This window comes from Chiloscyllium plagiosum, chromosome 9, assembly GCF_004010195.1.
Source record: "Chiloscyllium plagiosum isolate BGI_BamShark_2017 chromosome 9, ASM401019v2, whole genome shotgun sequence".
NCBI lineage: Eukaryota > Metazoa > Chordata > Chondrichthyes > Orectolobiformes > Hemiscylliidae > Chiloscyllium > Chiloscyllium plagiosum.
In genome coordinates this window covers 3,500,237-3,521,593 of record NC_057718.1, presented here as the reverse complement: position 1 = coordinate 3,521,593, position 21,357 = coordinate 3,500,237, and the positions used below count along the sequence as shown (strand labels likewise).

The following is a 21,357-nucleotide window of genomic DNA, read 5'->3' as shown; positions in this document are numbered from 1 at the left end:
TACCTCTTATGCTCACATCCAAATCATTTATGTAAATGAAAAAGGTAGAGGGCCCAGCACCAATCCTTGTGGTACTCCACTGGTCACAGGCCTCCAGCCTGAAAAACAACCCTCCACCACCACTCTCTGTCTTCTACCTTTGAGCCAGTTCTGTATCCAAATGGCTAGTTCTCCCTGTATTCCATGAGATCTAACCTTGCTAATCAGTCTCCCATGTGGAACCTTGTCGAACGCCTTACTGATATCCATATAGATCACATCTACTGCTCTGCCCTCATCAAACTTCTTTGTTACTTCTTCAAAAAAACTCAATCAAGTTTGTGAGATATGATTTCCCGCGCACAAAGCCATGTTGACTATCCTGAATCAGTCCTTGCCTTTCCAAATACATGTACATCCTGTCCCTCAGGATTCCCTCCAACAACTTGCCCACTACCGAGGTCAGGCTCACTGGTCTATAGTTCCCTGGCTTGTCGTTACCACCCTTCTTAAACAGTGGCACCACGTTTGCCAACCTCCAGTCTTCCGGCACTTCACCTGTGACTATTGATGATACAAATATCTCTGCAAGAGGCCCAGCAATCACTTCTCTAGCTTCCCACAAAGTTCTCAGGAGTTGGTGACTTTAGAAACTACTGTGTGTTCACAAGACATTCACAACAAAATAAAGATTAGTTCCTGGAAAAGGACAAATGTCCAGAGAAATTGAAGTCATTCAGCAATGAGAGTGTTCAAGATGGAAACTTATCAGGGAAATCAGGAGGGCAAAAAGGGGACATGAGCTGGCTTTGGCAAATAGGGTTAACAAGAATCCTAAGGGATTTTATAAATACATTGAGGACAAATGAGTAACTAGGGAGAGAATAGGAAACCCTTAAAGATCAGCAAAGTCATCTAGGTATGGAAATCGCAGGAGATGTGGAAGATACTAAATGGCTATTTTGCATCAGCATTCATTATGGAGAAGAATATGGAAGATGGAGAATGTGGGGAAAGAAATAGCGACACCTTGATAAATGCCAATGTTACTGAGGAGAAGGTACTGAATGTCTTAAAATACATAAAGCTGGATAAATCCCCAGGATCAGATCAGATGTACCCTCGAACTCTGTGGGAAGCTAGGGAAATGATTTCTAGACCCCTTGCTGTGATATTTGTATTGATGGCCATTGATGAGGTGCTGGAAGACTGGAGGTTAGCTAATGTGATGCTACTATTTAAGGAGGGTGGCAAGGTAAAGCCAGGAAACTATACACCAGTGAGCCTGATATCAGTGGTGGGCAAGTTATTGGAGGGAATCCTGAGGACAGGATGTATAAATATTTGGATAAGCAAAGACCGATTCGGGATAGTCAACTTAGTTTTGTGCATGGGAAATCATGTCTCATGAACTTCATTTGAGTTTTTTGAAGTAATGAAAATGATTGATGAGGGCAGAGAGGTGGATGTAATCTATATGGACGTCAGTAAACCACAAGATTCCTCATGGTATACTGTTTAGGAAGGTTAGATCATAATGACTACAGGGCATGCCATGTGGATACTGAACTGGCTCAAAGATTGAACACAGGGTGGTTGTTGAGGGTTGCTTTTCAAAATGGAGGCCTGTTGAGCAGTGGTCTGCCACAAGGATTGGTCCTGGGTCCACTGCTTTTCATAATTTATATAAATGATTTAGCTGTGAATATAGGAGGTATGGTTCTCCCATATTCACAGCCAAATCATTTATATAAATTGAAGGTGTAGTGGACAGCAAAAAAAAGATTATCTCAGATTACAACAGGATCTTGATCAGATGGGCCAATGGACTGAGGAGTGGCAGGTGGAGTTTAATTTAGATAAATGTGTGCGGTGCTACATTTTGGTAAGGTGCCGCTGTTTCTTTCCTGGGCAGGATTTATACACTTAATGGTAAGGTCCTGGGGAGTGTTGCTGAACAAAGAGACCTTGGAGTGCAGGTTCATAGTGCATTGAGTATAGGAGTTTGAAGGTCATGTTGCAGCTGTACATGACATTATTAGGCCACTACTAAAACAGTGGATCCAATACTGATCTCATTGGAAGTATACTGTGAATCTTGAAAGGGTTCAGAAAAGATTTATAATGATGTTATCAAAGCAGGAGGGTTTGAGCGCCAGGGAGAGGCTGAATAGCCTGGGGCAGTTTTCCCTGGGGGACCAAAGGCTCAGGGGTGTCCTTATAGAGTTTATATAGGGGCATGCACAGGGTAAATAGACAAGGTCTTTTCTCCAAAATGTGGGTTTTAAAAACTAGGGGACACAGATTTAAGGTGAAAGGGGAAATATTTAAAACGGACCTAAGGGGCAACTTTTTCACACAAAGAATTAAGCATGATGGAATGAGCTGCCAGAGGAACTGGTGAAGTCTGGGACAATTGCAATATTTAAAATGCATCTGGACGGGTATGTGCATATGAAGGGTTTAGAGGGATATGGACCAAATGCAGGCAAATAGGACCAGGCATGGACCAGTTAGATGAAAGAGTTTGTTCCATGTACATCTCTATGACTCTAAACTAAAGATGAAGAACACAATGTTTCCTAGTACTGATCAGAGTCACAACAGATTCTGAACCATCAATTTATAAAAGAAATCAAGGTATTTTCTACAGCAAGAAATGTATAGACATCAGACAACATTGTGTGCAAGAGTGATCATCACATATGGTTGAGCAAACCAAGTTACGGAAATGTACCCCAAACAGAAACAGCATTTGACCAGGAGTGGAACATGAGTTGATTTGAAACGATAGAATGGTTGTGCCAACGTCTCTGTAAAGGGAAGTCCTACAGAATATCCACTGGAGACACTGAAGTGTTTTGAAGTGCAGAGGAAGATCAAGGTAATCACTCTGGTGACTCGGCATTTTGGAATAAAAAGAGGGTTACATTTCATCATGATAAACATCTGCTGTTCAAAGCCAAGAGGCAACAGAGTCAAGGATTTCATCAGGATTTCCAGAAATAAGGGCATCAATGATTCCACCTGAGGTTAGATGACAGATGTACAGGTTGTTCTGCTCTAACCTGCATTTTGTTAATGCAAATTCACTATAATACGATTGCCAAATTGGGGACATTGTATCTACAGTGTGAACTTTTAATGTGTGTATTGGTTATAACACAATTCCAGCCTCATTAGTTTAAATGGTGCTACTATTATGTGATTTTCTTATAACACAAAAATGGAACTCCTGCATTATAACAGAACTGACTGTATTTAGTCCTGGTCAAGGTTGAGTTTGCTGATTTGTAAAATCCCAGGTCAAATGATGAAATGGTTTCTCTGGAGTTGATTGAATTTCATTGAAACAGTGTTTGAGGTTGAGGTCAGAGTGGGAGTGAGAATTAAAGTGAGAGTGAGTATTAAAGTGAGAGTGAGTGAAAGCACAGCACTGATGGAGGATGTGAGCCTCCACACAACAGGCTACTGGGCACCTGTCTGACCCTCTGCATCTCCTCCCATGTCTCGCTGACAGTGCATTGAAGGTAACAGTATGCTTTGTTAACGGAACTTTTTTGTCAACAGATCTCTCCCAATTTCCTGTCCTCACAAACTTCTCTCCCTCTCCCTGACACCTCTGGTGACTGATGAAAACCCACAAGCTGGATGAAGTGATCTGTGCTGCCTTTCTTTTCTGGACTCCACAATGATCCACTTGGTGATTCCTCTACATCAGGGTGCTCCGTACGGAGCAACATTCCCAAGCAATGTCCACCAACAAGACATCCTTCAGATTAAAGAGATAGAGACAGTGGGACTGACCCATTCTCCCCTTGTGTCAAAAGCCATCTGTCAAATGGCTGCCTTGGAGCTCCCACACAGAGTGGGCCTTGCTGAACAGGATGAGAAACATCCAGAATTCCTGAAGCAGCTAGTTCCCTCCCTCAGGGGGCTTCAGTCCAAAGCCCTCCGTCACACACGAGTGGAGAGACACAGACTACACTGCCATTTCCTGAGGAGTGTCCCCTGGACAAACAGACTCACCACAACCAATCCAAGCAAATCAGGAGGGGATCACTCCCAATAAGGACAAAGAAAGATTAAAAGTTGTTAATTTCATTTGTTGTAAACACTGTAAAGCTTGAGTAAAAATGGTTATCTTTGAGACTTTTCCAAAACATCTTGAACAACAACAACTTAAAAAATGTTTTAAATGATCCCCAATCCCAGCCTGTCCAACACCCACACAATCAGATCAGTTAGTTTCATAGAAACAGGACTTACCTGTTACAGTCAGCTGGGTTCCATTCCCATTGATATCTCCCCACACTTTACAATAATAGACCCCAGTGTCACAGGGCTGCACATTTGTGATGGTCAGAATGAAGCTGTTACTGGAGGGATCTCTGGAAGACTGGAACCGCTCAGTAAATCCTGGGCTCCGTTGTTTGATATTCTTCACGTCATGTGTTAAAACCCACTCCGTGTTATTCTCTGGTTGTTCCCGGTACCAGTGAACATCGGTGTGTGTCACTGCGGCGTTCATCACGATGCACTGTAACCGGGCAGTGTGATCCTCGGTGACACGTTCCAGGATTGGTGACTGGAGAAGGACTGGGACATTTGCACCTTTAACAGAAAAACTGAGTAATTTAAAACTAATCTAAAGCTTGTTAAATATGTCAAATATTTAATGAAAGACATATCAGATCACGTTACCTTGGGTGAATTCTCAAACTATAATCAAGCAGCCTTACCTGAAAGATTCAAGGATTACTTTATTACTTTGTTGCTCAGAAGGGAAGGTGAAGGAGGAGCAGAGCATTAGTCATTGGGACTCCATAGTTATGGGGATAGATAGGAGATTCTGTAGGAACAAGAGAGGCTCATAGTTGGTGTGTTGCTTCCCAGGTGCCAGCATTCATGATGTCTGGGATCGTGTTTTTGGGATCCTTTGGGGGAGGGGGAAACAGCGAGGTAAAAACAATGACTGCAGATGCTGGAAACCAGATTCTGGATCAGTGATGCTGGAAGAGCACAGCAGTTCAGGCAGCATCCGAGGACAGGCAAAATTGACGTTTCGGGCAAAAGTCCTTCATCAGGAATAGTAGCTGGTTTGTTTCAGGACATGGTTGAAGAGCTTCAGGACAGAGGAAATTACCTGGGAGTTGCAGTGGGAGAGAGACTCCCTGGGATTCTTGTAGAGAGAGGAGGAAAACTTCTTCAAGGCAGGCATCCTTGCAAGAGGATTCGCAGTAGGGTTAAAATCAACGAGGTAAAAATAATGACTGCAGATGCTGGAAACATCGGGGAGACTGGGCGCCTCCTAGCAGAGCGCTTCAGGGAACATCTCTGAGACACCCGCACCAATCAACCAAACCGCCCCGTGGCCCACCACTGATCCAGAGGGGGAAGCAGCCCCAAGTCATGGTCCACATAGGCACTAATAGCATAGGTAGGAAAAGGGATGAGGATTTAAGGCAGAATTCAGGGAGCTAGGGTGGAAGAGTAGAGCTAGGACAAACAGAGTGGTTATCTCTTGTTGTCACCTGTGCCATGTGCTGGTGAGGCGAGGAATAAGGAGAGAGCAGAGCTGAACATGTGGCTACAGGGATGGTGCAGGAGGGAGGGCTTCAGATACCTGGATATTTTGGGGCTTATTCTGGGGTAGTTAGGACCTCTACAAACAGGATGGTCTATACCTCAACCAGAGGGGTACCAATATCCTTGGCGGGGGGGGGGGGGGGGGGGTACATTTGCTAACGCTCTTCTGGAGAGTTTAAACTAATTCAGCAGGTGATGGGAGCATAAATTGTTTCCCATGTCCAGGAAGTTGAGAGTAATGAGGTCAGAAATAAGGTTTTAAGATCACAAGGGTTTACCGGCAAGCAGGAAGGTGGTTTGAAGTGTGTCTACTTCAACGCCAGGAGCATCTGGAATAAGGTGGGTGGACTTGCAGCTTGGGTTGGTAACTGGGACTTCGATGTTGTGGCCATTTTGGATACATGGATAGAGCAGGGACAGGAATGGTTGTTGCAGGTTCTGGGATTCCGATGTTTCAGAAAGAACAGGGAAGATAGTTATAAAAGGAGAGATGTGGCATTGTTAGTCAAGGTCAGTATTATGATAGCAGAAAGGAGTTTTCAGGACTCGTCTACTGAGGTAGTATGGACTGCGGTTAGAAACAGGAAAGGAGAGGTCACCCTATTAGGAGTTTTCTATAGGCCTCTGAATAGTCCCAGAGATATAGAGGAAAGGATAAATGATGATTCTGGATTGGAACGAGAGTAACAATGTAATTGTTATGGGGATCTTTAACTTTCCAAATATTGACTGGAAATACTATTGTTCAGGTATTGTACTGGGTAATGAACCTGGTCAGGTGTTAGATTTGGAGGGAGGTGAGAACTTTGGTGATAGTGACCACAATTTGGTTACATTTAATTTAGTGATGGAAAGGGGTAGGTATGTACCGCAGGACAAGAGTAAAAGCTGGGGGAAAGGCAATGATGATGCAATTAAGCAAGATTTACAATGCATAGGCTGGGGAAGAAAACTACAGGAAATGGAACAATTGTAATGTGGAGCTTATTCAAGGAATAGCTACTGCGTCTCCTTGACAAGTATGTACCTTTCAGGCAGGGAGGAAGTGGCTGAGCGAGGGAGCTGTGGTTTACTAAAGAAGGTGAATCTCTTGTTACAAGGAAAAAGAAGGCTAATGCTAGGATGAGATGTAAAGGATCCATTAGGGCACTTGAGGAGTTACAAGTTAGTTTGGAAAGACCTAAAGAGAGCGAAGAAAATTCAGGAAGGGACATGAGAAGCCTTTGGCAGATAGGATCAAGGAAAACCCCAAGGTTTTCTGTAGGAAGGTCTTTTTCAAAGGATGCGAGTGTTCAAAATAAGGGGGCACACTTTTAACGATAGAGGAGAAAGATTAAAAAGCAACCCAGAAGGAAATTTTTTCACACAGAGGATGGTTTGTAGTGGAATGGACTGCTGGAAGAAATGGTAGATGCAGATAAAGATCCAACATTTAAAAGACATTTGGATAGATACATGAATAAGAAACGTTTAAAGGGACATGGACCAAACGCTGGCAAGTGAGATTTGTTTAGTTCGGGAAATTTGGTCAGAATGGACGAGTTGGATTGAAAGATCTGTTTCCATGCTGTATGAGTCCATGACTCTATGGCCATCCCATTACAACAATTCACAACCAGTGAAAGTATCCCTCGAAGACAAGTCTTTCGGTTTAACATAACTGCTGTTGTTCAGTTTTGATCCATGAACTGTGAATATTTTTCACTTAAAAACTCATAAAAATGTGGCCCTGATTGTCAAATAACCAGACAGGCATTATTGCAGTGTAGCTCAAGGTCCAGGCACCCTGTGGAATCCCCATGTGGCAGACTCCCTGGGATTTGCCTGAGAGTTTGAAACTTCTGTTGGGGAATTCCCTCATTTTTGAGTGTTCTGAAAGTCTCCATTTAAATCAAAGAATTATGTGGTTTCCAATTAAAATATTGCTTGGAAATAATAGAATATTAAATAAAAAATTTAATTCCTGAGTAACTATTCAGCAGGCCACACTCTTACCGCATACACCCCCAGATCCCTGACAACTCCTAGCACAGAACCTGAAACCTGACCCCCTTGGATCCTAGCTCATTACCCCTTCTCTTCCCCAAACCACTTCCCCCATTCCCTGCATCAGTTCTCTTTTCCCCACTCTTCATCCGAATCCTCTTCCCAAGGGGCCCACTACCACCTGTCACCCTCGCCCTGACCCAGTTACACACTACTCACCTGGCCCCTTATGGACATGGCAGCCAAACACTTTCCAATTAGTAACCTAATAAGATGGCACCCTTCTTATCTGGCAGTCTCCCCACCTGGCATCCTTTTTACCTTTACCTATCTGACTCCTTGCCCTCCCAGCAGTGAACCCTCATACTGACCTGATGTACTTACCTTTTGACAGCAGTTGCTAAAGTGGCTGCGTGTGATTCTTTACATTTCACTGAAATTCACCCCCTCCCTGTCACTCCCTGACTGACTGGCAGGAGCCAAGGGAATGGTCTGTGATCCAGGGTAGTGAGCTGACTGCGCTGCTTCTGCTGGGGCCAGGGTTTAGGAGGGAATGGGCTGAGGAACCGGGGAAGGTGCCAAGAGGCTGTGGATGGGGGTTGAGAGTCCGGGACTGGGTCTGTTACAAAGTTTATAAAATGTACATTTAAACAAGGTGCTTCCATGGTGAAATCACTGGCAATCAAATCAATATTGTATTAGAGAAAACTTACTGGTCACATTCAGCCGGGTCCCTTTCCCAAAGACTTTCCCCCAAATCTCACAGATGTAGGTATTGGTGTCACTGAGCTGCAGCTCTCTGATGGTCAGAATGAAGCTGTTACTGGTCACATTTCTGGAAAGCTGAAACCGCTCAGAGAATCCTCTCGATCGGGAAACACCGCCGCCTGCAAAATGTGTCAATATGATCGACCCGTGTCGGGAATGGTGCCAGTGTGCAGTGTATATGTCCACAGTGTAATTGACATTGCTGCTTCGCAAATCACAGTGAAATGTCACTGTCCCACCCTCAGGCACTGACACTGCTTCAGGAGATTGGATAAGCACTGGCCATGTATCTCGATCTGTGAATAGAAAATTACAGAGATCAGGACAGATGAGAAACCTCAAAAGTAAGCACTTGGAAACAAAGCCGTGACAAAATCGCCTGGATTTTATCAGTAGTTGTGGATTCTCATTAATTAGAAACAGATTCTTTTAGACCATTCCTGATCTTTATTCTTTCACTTTGCCTTGTACTAACCGACAGCTTCAGAGAGTATTTTGTGCTCAAGGCTGTGGAGTGGGACTCACAATAAGACCATGAAAATAGAGGAGCAGAATAAGGCCATTCGGTCCATTGAATCTGTTCTACCATTCGATCATTGCTGATGTGTTTCTCATTCCCATTTTCCTGCCTTCATCCTATAATCCTTGATCCCCTTACTCATTAAGAATCTGTCTATCACAAGGGTGTTACATTAGTGATTTTTCTATCCTCTGCAACCCTCCCTGATTTCTGTGATTCCTGAATGGTCACCACCAATGCCTCAACATTCTCCTCAACTATCTGTGAAAAATTGGAATATTAAGCACATAATCTACTGACTGAGTAACTATTCAGCAGTCCACATTCTGACCTCATGCAGCCCCAGATCCCCAATACCTCCCAGCACAGAACCTGAAACCTGACCCCCTTGGATCCTGGCCCATTTCCCCTGCTCTTCCCCAACCCATTTCCCCCATTTCCTGCATCTGTTCTCTTTTCCCCAACTCTACATCTGAATCCTCTACCCACGGGGCCCACTACCACCTGTCACTCTCGCCCTGACCCAGTTACACATTACTCACCTGGCCCTTTATGTTCATGGCAGCCGAACACATTTCCAGTTTGTAACCTAATAAGATGGCACCCTTCTTATCTGGCACTCTCCCCACCTGGCATCGTATTTACCTTTACCCATCTGACTCTTTACCCTCCCAGCAGTGAACTCTCATGCTGACCTGATATACTTTCCTTTTAACAGCAGCTGCTAAAGTGACTGCACGTGATTCTTTACATTTCACTGAAATTCACCCCCTCTCTGTCACTCGTACCCTCTGTCACTCCCTCTCTCACTCCCTCCCTGTCACCTGCTCCCTCCCTGTCACTCCCTATCACTTCCTCTCTGTCAATCCCTGTCTATCTCTCCCTCTCTCTCTCTCTATCACTCCCTATCTATCATTCCCTCATTGTCACTCCCTACCTGTCACTCCCTGACTGACTGGCAGGAGCCAGGGGAATGGTCTGTGATCCAGGGCAGTGAGCTGACTGTGCTGCTTCTGCTGGGGACAGGGTTTGGGAGGGAATGGGCTGAGAACCCGGGGTTGAATGGCCAAGAGCTTGTGGAGGGGTTTGAGAGTCCAAGCCTGGGTCTGTTACAAAGTTTATAAAATGTTAAATTAAACAGGTTGCTTTCATGGTCAAGTCACTGGGAATCAAATCAATATTGTATTAGAGAATACTTACTGGTCACATTCAGCTGGGTCCCTTTCCCAAATACTGTCCCCCAAATCTGACAGATGTAGGTATTGGTGTCACTGAGCTGCAGCTCTCTGATGGTCAGAATGTAGCTGTTACTGGTTACTTCTCTGGAAAGCTGAAACCGCTCAGAGAATCCTCTCAATCGGTGAACACCACCGCCTGCAAAATGTGTCAATACAACTGGCCCGTGTCGGGAATGGTGCCAGTGTACATCATATTTGTCCACGGTGTAATCGACATTACTGCTTCGCAAATCACAGTGAAATGTTACTGTCCCACCATGATTCACTGTCACTGTTTTAGGAGATTGGATAAGAACTGACCTTGTATCCTGACCTGTGAATAGAAAATAATTGAGATCAGAACAGATAAGAAACCTAAAAAATAATCACCTGAAAACAAAGTCGTGATAAAATCTCGTGGCTATAATCAATAGTTGTTGTGGATTCCAGTCACTAATCAGAAACCAAATTGTTTTAGACAACTCCTGAGCTTTGTTCTTTCACGAGACATTGTACTAACTGACAGCTTCAGAGAATATTTTGTGCTCAAGGCTATTGGAGTGGGACTCAGATAAGACCATGAATAAAAGGGAGCAGAATAAGGCCATTCGGTCCGCTGGGATTGAGAAACATATTAACAATGATCAAATGGCAGAGCAAACCCAATATTCTGCCTTCTCCCTATAATTCTTGATCCCCTTACTCATTAAGAAACACAGGGGTGTTACATTAGTGATTTTCTAGTCCACTGGGATCGTCCCTGACTCCTGTGATTCCTGAATGATCACCATCAATGCCTCTTCATTCTCCTCAGCTATCTCTTTCAGAACCCTGAGGTATTGTCCATCTGGTGCGGGTAATTTATCCACTTTCAAACCTTTCCACTTCCCCAGCACCTTTTCCTTAATGATGACACTCACCCCTCTGCCCTGATTCTGTTGAAGCTCTGGTGTGCTGCTGGTGTCTTTCATTGATACAAGCTGTCTAGTCAATTCCTCTGCCATTTCTTCGTCTCCCTTTATTACATCCCCAGCCTCATGGTGCATGACCATCCTTGCTTCTCTCTCTCCTTTTAGATATCTAAAACAAAATTCTTGCAATCTTCTTCTATATTAATAAGGGGCTTATTATTGATTAATTACTGAGGAACTTTTAGAGAAGCACATGAAATACAAGGAATGGAGGGCAGACAGAAGGGATTAGTTTAATTTGACATCATGTTTGGTGCAACATGATGGGCCGAAGGGCCCATTGTTGTGCTGTACAGTTGTATGTTCTATGTACTAGCTAGCTTACTCTCATATTTCATCCTCCCTCCCCACATTGCTTTTATGATTAACATCAGCTGTTTTTTACAGGCTTCTCACTAATTGTTAACCCCATTTTAATTTTGCTTTTATGCTGTCGCTGACTTCCTCCTCTTAGTATGTTTCTTCTTCCTATGGATGAATGTATGCTGTGCCTCCAAAATTAAGCTCAGAAACTCTTGCTGTTGCTGTTCCAGCACTTTCCCTGATGGGCTTTCTTTCCAATCAACTCCAGTCAGCTCCTCCTTCATGTCTTTGTTGTTACCTTTACTCAGCTGATTCAATCATCTCCCTCTCAAACTGCCATGTGAATTTGATCGTATCATGGTCACTGGTTCCTTGGGGGTTCCTTGATCTTAGGCTCCTAAATCAAGTCTGCCTCATTACACTTGGACTGGGTCATCTGAGAGACATACGATCGAGGGCTTGAGGGCTGCAACACTTGGGAGGGGTCAGAGGAGGTGTGGGTTAGTGAATGGTTCCTGTTGTGGTGGATGAGTAAAACCTCCAAATGAAGAGCAGGGTGAGCTCAGCCAGGAGCAGTGCAGCTCCCTCTCGCCCTAAGGCCCAACCAGCTTCAGCTGCTTCATCAATGACTTTCAGTCTGGAGAAGCCCGACTGGCAAGGAAGGAGTGGGGAAGGCAAATAGCAACAGAGTCCTCCTCCTGACTAAATTAGGTGAATGTAGCCTGGTGATAACATGTGCCTTACTTTGTCAAAGAGACAAATACGAGACTTCATGGCAAACAGCCTGTTCCAGGCACTGGCATCTGCTTGTGCACATTATCCAACTGGTGATGGGCTGCAAGGATGCCCTGGTGAGACCCCACCTGGAGTACTGTGTGCAGTTCTGGTCTCTAAATTTGAGGAAAGACATTCTGGCTATTGAGGGAGTGCAGCGTAGGTTCACGAGGTCAATTCCTGAAATGGTAGGACTCCCTTACACTGAAAGACTGGAGCAACTGGGCTTGTATACCTTTGAGTTTAGAAGACGGAGAGGGGATCTGATTGAGACATATAAGATTATTAAAGGATTGGACACTCTGGTGGCAGGAAACATGTTTCTGCTGATGGGTGAGTGCCGAACCAGAGGACACAGTTAAAAATACGGGATGGACCATTTAGGACAGAGATGAGGAGAAACTTCTTCACCCAGAGAGTGGTGGCTGTGTGGAATGCTCTGCCCCAGAGGGCAGTGGAGGCCCAGTCTCTGGATTCATTTAAGAAAGAGTTGGAGAGAGCTCTCAAGGATAGTGGAATCAAGAGTTATGGAGATAAGGCAGGAACAGGATACTGATTAAGGATGATCAGCCATAATCATATTGAATGGTGGTGCAGGCTCAAAGGGCAGAATGGCCGACTCCTGCACCTATTGTCTAGTGTCTATTGCTGGCATCACCCACCCCAGGACACATGCTGACGAATATTAGATGACACATCTCTGAATCCAGTCTACCATCTCCATAAGCCTGGCCTGAAACTGGCAGCAGCAACAAAAACACCCCCAGAGTAAATACAGAGACACTGCCCAAGGAAATACAGGAATGTTATTGCTGTAACTAGAGAAGATATTTCTGAAAAATCATCCACTGAAAGTATATGGGTTAAAATTAGAAATATAAAAGGGATAATGACCTTTATAGGATTGGACTTTAGCACCACCCCCAGCCCCTATGTAGTCAGAAGAAAATTGTGGAACAAATGTGTTGAGAGATCTCAGATACGTGTAAGAATAATTAGATCGAAATTGTGGGTGATTTTAATTTTCCACAAATTACCTGGGCCCAGCAGAGCATTAAAGATTTGGATCATGAAGAATTTTGGTAATGTATTCATGAAAGTTTTCTTTACCAATATATAAATGTTCCAACTAGATAAGTAGCATTACTTGACCTTCTCTTGGGTAATAAGACAGGGAAAAGACTGAAGTGATAGTAAAGGAACACTTTGATTGAGTGATTATAATTCTATTTGATTAAAATAATTATGGAAAAGGATAAGCCTTTTCACAAAATTTAAAGATTTTAATTGGAGTAATGTTCTATGTTCTAAGGCAAATTTTAATGGAATGAAACAAGAAATTTCAAAAATTGATTGGAGTAGACGGTTTGTAAGTAAAAGGAAGTCAGGTAAGTGGGAGGCTTTCAAAAGTGTGATAACGAGTATTCTGAGTCATTATTTTCCTGTTCAAGTAAAAGACCAAGTTTGGTAGGATTAGGGAACAATACATGAATAACAGGTCTTGAGGCTGTAGTGAACAAAAAAAGAAGAATCATACATGAGATACAAACCACTGGATTCAAATTAATCTATTGTTCAGTGAGTTGAATATAGCAGTTGGAGGTCATGTGGTAGCTATACAGGATGTTGGTTAGGCCATGTTTGAAATACTGCATTCAGTTCTGGTCTCCCTGCTACAGGAAAGATGTTGTGAAACTTGAAAGTGTTCAGAAGAGATTTACAAGAATGTTGCCAGGATTGGAAGATTTGAGCTATTGGCAGAGGCTGATTAGGCTGGGGCTATTTTCCCAGGAATGTTGGAGGCTGAAGGGTAACCTTATAGAGGTTTATAAAATCATGAGGGGCATGGGTCTGGTAAATAGACAAGGTCTTTTTCCCAGAGCAGGGAGTCCAGAACTAAAGGCATCAGGTTAAGGTGAGAGTGGAAAGAGTTAAAAGGGACTGTTTAGTTAGGGTGACATGGTGGCTCAGTGGTGAGCACTGCTGCCTCAGTGCCAGGGACCTGGGTTCGATGCCACCTTGGGTGACTGTGTGGCGTTTGCACATTCTCCCGTGTTGGTGTGGGTTTCCTCCAGATGCTCTGGCTTCCTCCCACAATCTAAAGATGTGCAAGTTAGGTGAAATGACCGTGCTAATTTGCCCATAATTGTTCAGGGATGTGTAGGCCAGGTGCACTAGTGTGGTGCACTAGTCAGGGATAAATATAGGGGAATGAGTCTGGGTGGATTATTCTTCATGGGATTCTTCAAGGGCCTATTTCCACACTGTATGGATTCTAATTCTGACCTAATGGGCAATGTTTCAGTCAGATGGTGGTCCATGTATGGAATGAACTTCCAGTGGTAGTGGTGAAGACTGGTATAATTACGAGGGGCAACTGTTTTGTACAGAGAGTGGTCTGTGTGGAATAAACTTTCAGAGAAAATTGTGAATGTGGGTACAGTTACAACATTTCAAAGACATTTGGACAAGCTTATGAATAAAAAATTGTTTCGAGGGATATGGGCCAAGCTCAGGCATGTGGGTTTAGTTTATTTGGGATTCTGGTCAGCATGGAGTAGTTGGACTGAAGGGTCTGTTTTCGTGCTGTATGACTCTCAGTGTTACTGGAAATACAGATCCACTGCCAAAGGAAATGCAAGGACCGTGTCAGAGGAAAGACGGAAATGCTCCCAGAGGAAATACAGTATTGATGGACTTGAGGACTTTGTGAAGGAAGACCTAATCAGTCAGCATCTCACAGTCAACGCGGTGATGGTGAATGAACAGGGACCACAGAATATCCACACTAACTGATCTACCCCTAAATCCATCAGAAACAGCTGCTGAGCAGAGACCTGGGGGCTGTCCAGTAAGAATTATCAAGACTAGTTTGAGAATGACCAGGAGTTCATGGGCAGCAAGATCACAAATTCAATCATTCCTCAAATGGGACACCACCAACACTGAAAAGAAAGAAAGCAGGTCCACAGACATAAGATCCTCAGAAATAGGAACAGGAGTAGGCCATTCAGCCCCTAAAGGTTGTCCCATTATTCAAGATCAGGGTTTGTCTGCTCCAGGCCTCAACTCCCCACTCATGCCAACTTCTCAATTCTTCAATTCCTTGATATTTCAAAAATCCACCTCTCTCCTCTTTAAATCCTTTCATTGAACTATCTACCACAACTTTAGTGTTGGGAATTCCAGACATTCACTCCCTTCTGTGAGAGGAAATTGCTCCCTATCTCAGTTTTAAATGAGTGACCCTTATTCTGAAACTGTGTCCCCTTGTTCAAGATTCCCAGTATCCACCCTATCAAACTTCCTCATGTCTCAGTAGGGTCAGACTGCATTCTTCTATAGAACATAGAACAGTACAGCACAGAGCAGGCCCTTCAGTCCATAATGTTGTGCCGACTATTGATCCTCACGTAAGGTAAACCTAATGTACGAACCCTCAAATATCTGTGACCATATGCATGTCCAGCAGTCTCTTAAATATCCCCAGTGAGCTCGCTTCCACAACTGCTGCTGGCAACTCATTCCATGCTCTCAACTCTCTGCATAAAGAACTCGCCTCTGACATCCCCTCTATACTTTCCGCCAAAAAGCTTAAAACTATGACCCCTCGTGTTAGCCATTTCTGCCCTGGGAAAAAGTCTCTGGCTATCAACTCTTTCTATGCCTCTCATTATCTTGTATACCTCAATTAGGTCCCCTCTTATCCTCCTTTTCTCCAATGAAAAAAGTCCGAGCTCAGTCAACCTCTCTTCGTAAAATAAGCCCTCCATTCCAGGCAGAATCCTGATAAACCTCCTCTGGACCCTCTCCAAAGCAACCACATCTTTCCTATAATAGGGCGACCAGAACTGGACACAGTATTCCAAGTGCAGTCTAACCAAAGTTTTATAGAGCTGCAACAAGATCTCATGACTCTTAAACTCAATCCCCTGTTAATGAAAGCCAAAACACCATATGCTTTCTTAACAACCCTGTCCACTTGGGTGGCCATTTTAAGGGATCTATGTACCTGCACACCAAGATCCCTCTGTTCCTCCATACTGCCAAGAATCCTGTCTTTAATCCTGTACTCAACTTTCAAGTTCGACCTTCCAAAATGCATCACTTCACATTTATCCAGGTTGAACTCCATCTGCCACCTCTCAGCTCATCTCTGCATCCTGTCAATGTCACGCTGCAGCCTACAACAGTCCTCTATACTGTCAACGACACCTCCAATCTTTGTGTCGTCTGCAAACTTGCTAATCCATCCTTCAATCTCCTCATCCAAGTCATTAATAAAAATTACAAGGAGTAGAGGCCCAAGAACAGAGCCCTGTGGAACACCACTCACCACTGACTTCCAGGCAGAATACTTCCCTTCCACTACCACTCGCTGTCTTCTGTCGACCAGCCAATTCTGTATCCAGACAGCTAAATTTCCCTCTATTTCATTCCTCCTGACCTTCTGAACGAGCCTACCATGGGGAACCTTATCAAATGCCTTGCTGAAGTCCATATACATCACATCCACAGCTCGACCCTCATCAACTTGTCTAGTAACATCCTCAAAGAACTCAATAAGGTTTGTGAGACATGACCTGCCGCTCACAAAGCCACGTTGACTGCATTTAATCAAGCCATGCTCTTCCAGATGGTCATAAATCCTATCCCTCAGAATCCTTTCTAACACCTTGCAGACGACAGACGTGAGACTGACTGGTCTGTAATTGCCAGGGATTTCCCCATTTCCTTTCTTGAAGAGAGGAATTACATTTGCCTCCCTCCAGTCCTCAGGTGTGACTCTGGTGGAGAGCGAGGATGCAAAGATCATCGCAAGTGGCGAAGCAATCACATTTCTCGCTTCCCAAAGCAGCCTAGGACAAATCTGGTCTGGCCCTGGCGACTTGTCAATCTTAATGTTTTTCAAAATTTTCAGCACATCAGCTTCCTCAATCTCTATCCATTCTAGCATGCTTACCTGCTCCTCAATGGTTTCATTCACTACAAGGTTCTTTTCTTTAGTAAAGAAAAAAACAAGAAACTCATTTAGGGCTTCCCCTACCTCCTCAGACTCCATATACAAGTTCCCTATGCTATCCCTGATCAGCCCTACTCTTTTTTTGATCATTCTCTTATTCCGCACATACGTGTAAAATGCCTTTGGATTCTCCCTAATCCTTCCTGCCAAGCCTTTCTTGTGCCCCCTCCTGGCTCTCCTCAGACCATTTTTGAGCTCCTTCATCACCTTCCTGTAATCCTCTAGAGCTGAGCAAGACCCTTGCTTCCTCCACCTTATGTGGGCTGGCTTCTTTCTTTTGACGAGAAGCTCCTCCGCTCTCGTCATCCAAGGTTCCTTTATCTTATCCCTTCTTGCCTGTCTCAGAGGAACACATTTATGCATCACTTGCAACAACTGTTCCTTAAACAGTCTCCACATGTCTATAGTGCCCTTTCCATGGAACAATTGCTCCCAGTCCATGCTTCCCAACTCACGTCTGATAGTAACAATTTCCTTTTCCCTAATTAAATATCCTCCCATTATGCCTGCTTCTCTCCTCCTCCATAGCTATGTAGAATGTGAGGCAGTTGTGGTCATTATCAGCAAAATGCTCTCCCACCGCAAGATCTAACACCTGCCTGGGCTCATTGCCAAGCACCAAATCCAAAATGGCCTTTCCCCTCATCGGCCTGTCAACATACTGAGTTAGGAAACCCTCCATAACACCTTACAAAAACAGCTCCTTCCAAACCATCTGCTCGAAGGAGGTTCCAATCAATATTGGGAAAATTAAATTCACCCATTACAACAACCCTACTACAATCACACTTTTCCAAAATCTGCCGACCTATGCTTTCTTCAATCTCCCTGCTGCTACTGGGGGGCCTGTAGTAAACCCCTAATGAGGTGACTACTTCCTTACTGTTCCTAATTTCCACCCATACTGACTCGGTAGGCAGACCCTCCTCGACAATGGAAGCTTCTGTAGCTGTGATACCCTCTCTGATTAGCAGTGCTACACCCACTCTTCTTTTTCCCCCCTCCCTATTCTTTTTAAATGTTCTAAACCCTGGAACATCCAGCAACCATTCCTACCCCTGAGAAACCCACGTCTCTATTGTGGCCACATCATCATAGCAACATCATATACACTCATGAAGAAAGCCCTGACCTGTGCAGCCATAAATAATTAGTCACCCCTTCATCCCAGGAACCAAAGAGATTCACTCGCTGAACAGCCTCCCATGTCAGTCCATTCTTTGTTAAATATAGGGACCAAGACTGTGCGCAGTACTCCAGGTGCAGCCTCAGCAACACTGTGCAGTTGTCACAAGTCTTCCCTGTTTTTAAACTCCAGTCCCCGCTCGCAAAAAAAGCTCAAAATTCCACTTGTCTTGTTAATTACGAACTGAGCCTGCTTGTTTCCATTTTGTTTCATATTAAGAACACACAGATCCTTCTGTGCTGAATACTTTTTGGGGTCTCTCCATTTACCTAATATTTGGTCAAGGTTTCACCGACTCACTCACCTTATTTATCCCCTTGCAGATTCCTTTTGTGCTCATTACAACATGCTCTCTTACCTATTGAAGTATCACTAGGAAATCAGGATATGTTGCACTCTACTCCCTCCTCTAATTCATGAATGTATATAGAGTCAGAGAGATATACAGCACAGAAACACCCTTCAGACCAATGTGAATGTACCAACCAGATATCCTAAATAAATCTAGTCCCATTTGTCAGCATTTGGCCCATATCACTCTAAAGCTTTTCTATTCATATACCCATCCAGATGGTTTGTAAATGTTGTAATTGTACCAGCCTCCATCTGTGGCAGTTCACTCTGTACACACACCAACCTCTGCATGAAAAAAATTGTCCCTTCGGTCATTTCTAACTCGGTCTCCTTTCACCCTAAATCTATGCCCTCTAGCTTTGAACTCCCCTATCCCGGGGAAGAGATCTTGTCTATTTACCCTATCCATGCGCCTCGATTTTATAAACCTCTGTAAGGTCACTCTTCAGCCTCTGACACTCCAGGAAAATAACCCCAGCCTATTCAGCCTGTCCCTATACCTCAAACCCTCCAACCTTGCCAACATCCTTATAAATCTTTTCTGAACATTTTCACATTTCACAATATCCTTCCAAAACAGGGAGATCAGACTTGCACATGGTATTTCAATAGTGGCCTAACCAATGTCCTGTACAGCCGCAACATGACCTCCCAACTCCAATGCTCAAAGCACTGACTAGTAAAGGAAAGCATACCAAACACATTCGTCATTATCCCATTTATCTGCGACTCCACTTTCAAGGAGCTATGAACCTGCTCTCCAAGGTCTCTTTGTTCAGCAACATTCCCCAGGACCTTACTATTAAGTATATAAGTCCTGCCCTGATTTACCTTTCCAAATGTATCACCTTGCTTTTATCTAAATTAAACTTGATCTAACACTCCTCAGCTCATTGGCCCATCTGAACAAAATCCCATTGTACTCCAATATAATCTTCTTTGATGTCCACTACACCTCCAATTTTGGTGTCATCTACAAACTAATAAACCACATGTCCTAGGTTCACATCCAAATCATTTACATAAGTGATGAAAAGCAGTGGACCCAGCACTGACCCATGTGGTCACAGGCCTCCAATCTGAAAAGCCACCGTCTACCACCACCCTCTGCCTTTGAGCCACTTCTGTATCCAAATGGTTAGTTCTCCCTGTATTCCATGAGATCTAAACTTGCCAACCAGTCTACCATGAGGAACCTTGTCCAATGCTGAGATGGTAAAGAATTGAAGCATTGGGACTAATCCATGTGGTATTTCACTAACTGCATCATTCCAACCTCAAAATAACCCATTCATCCCAAATCTGTCTGTGTTTTCACTAATCGCCCAATCCATGCTGATATATTTACCCCAATATTATGAGCTCCTATCTTGTGCAATAACCGTTCCATGGCACCTTACCTCCTGTCTTATATCTGTATCTATCAATTCTTTCTTATTAACTTTGCATGGCCAATGAACAGACACCCTAATTCTCTTGGAAAATATAATCAATGTCTCCTTCAAATCTGTTTGTATTTAATGTTGACAAGGCACCAGGATGGTTTGAGAATATTTTGAAGGTCGAGAGGGCAGATAATTCAAGGGGATTGGCCACAATCACAGTTCTCCCTAGGTATGGGGATGTGCCAGAGGCTGAATAATTGCAAATATTCCAGCGTTGCTTGAGAAAGATTGTAACGACAAGCCCAACATTAACCCAAGTGGTGAGATAATTTTGGTGACAATTATTTGGGATAGAATTAATAATGGAAAAATGCAGATTGATTTGAAAGCTCAGCATGGATTTCTGAAAGGGAAGTGATGTCTCACTAGATTGCTGGAGTTTTTCAAAGAGGTAGGAGAAATGCTCATGCTAATGCTGCTAATGTGGTGCAAAAGGAGTTCCAGAAGGCAGCAGATACAGTGCTACACAATAAACTTGAGGATTGTTATTGATAAATATGAAAGGGACAGTCACAATGTGGATACAAAACTGGCTGAGTGATAGGAAATAAAAATTAATGATCAATGGATATTTTTTGGGCTGGGTGAGGTTTGCAAGAGAGTTCTTCAGGCGTTGTTACTGGGATTCTTTGTTTTCTGGTCAATACTAATGATCTGGTCTTGGTGTGTAAGTCACAGTTACAAAGTTTGCAGATGACACAGAACTTGGAAGAGTTGTTAACTGTGAGAAATACAGTGTAATGCTCCAATGGGACATTGACAAGTTGGTGGAATGGGCAGGCAGGTGGCAGACTGGTTCAATGCAGACAGTGTAAGATGTAAAGTCGGAAGGACAGTCAAAGACAATCTAAAATAGGGGGTGCAATTCTAAAGGGGGTGCAGGAGCAGGGTCACCTGGGTACTTATGTGCACAGACTATTGAGGTGACAAGGCAGGTGGAGCGAGCAGTTTATAATGCAGGCAGTGTCCTCAGATTTATTAATAGGGACAGAGTGTGGAAGAGCAGGGTAGTGTTTTGGCTTGTACAAGGCACGTGTTCATCCTCATTTGAAGTATTGTGTACAATTGTGGGCACCACACCACAGGAAAAATGGGACTGCAGTGGGGAGAAAGTGCCGATGTGATTTACAAAAACAGTTTGAGGGATGAGGCACTTCAAACGATGAGGGCAGATTGCAGGCATTGGGACGATTCTCTCTGGAGAGAAGGTTGAGAGGAAATGGGATTGAGACTTTCAAAATC

The 21,357-nt window shown here is 43.8% G+C and overlaps 2 protein-coding genes across 3 annotated transcripts in view; one reads left to right on the top strand and one right to left on the bottom strand.

Moving 5' to 3' along the window:
* The window catches only part of LOC122552552 (immunoglobulin superfamily member 2-like), a 1,022,215-nt gene that overhangs the window by 183,605 nt on the left and 817,253 nt on the right, over positions 1 to 21,357 (top strand). The gene's annotated exons all lie outside the window — the stretch shown is intronic.
* LOC122552554 (polymeric immunoglobulin receptor-like) overlaps positions 1 to 21,357 on the bottom strand; it is a 46,092-nt gene that overhangs the window by 7,344 nt on the left and 17,391 nt on the right. For both annotated transcript variants that reach the window (XM_043695251.1, XM_043695252.1), the window contains exons 2-4: positions 10,043 to 10,393; positions 8,268 to 8,618; positions 4,249 to 4,593 (exon numbers count right to left, since the gene is read on the bottom strand). In XM_043695251.1, coding sequence (XP_043551186.1) covers positions 4,249 to 4,593; positions 8,268 to 8,618; positions 10,043 to 10,393 — 1,047 coding nt within the window. The remainder of the gene's footprint in view (positions 1 to 4,248; positions 4,594 to 8,267; positions 8,619 to 10,042; positions 10,394 to 21,357) is intronic.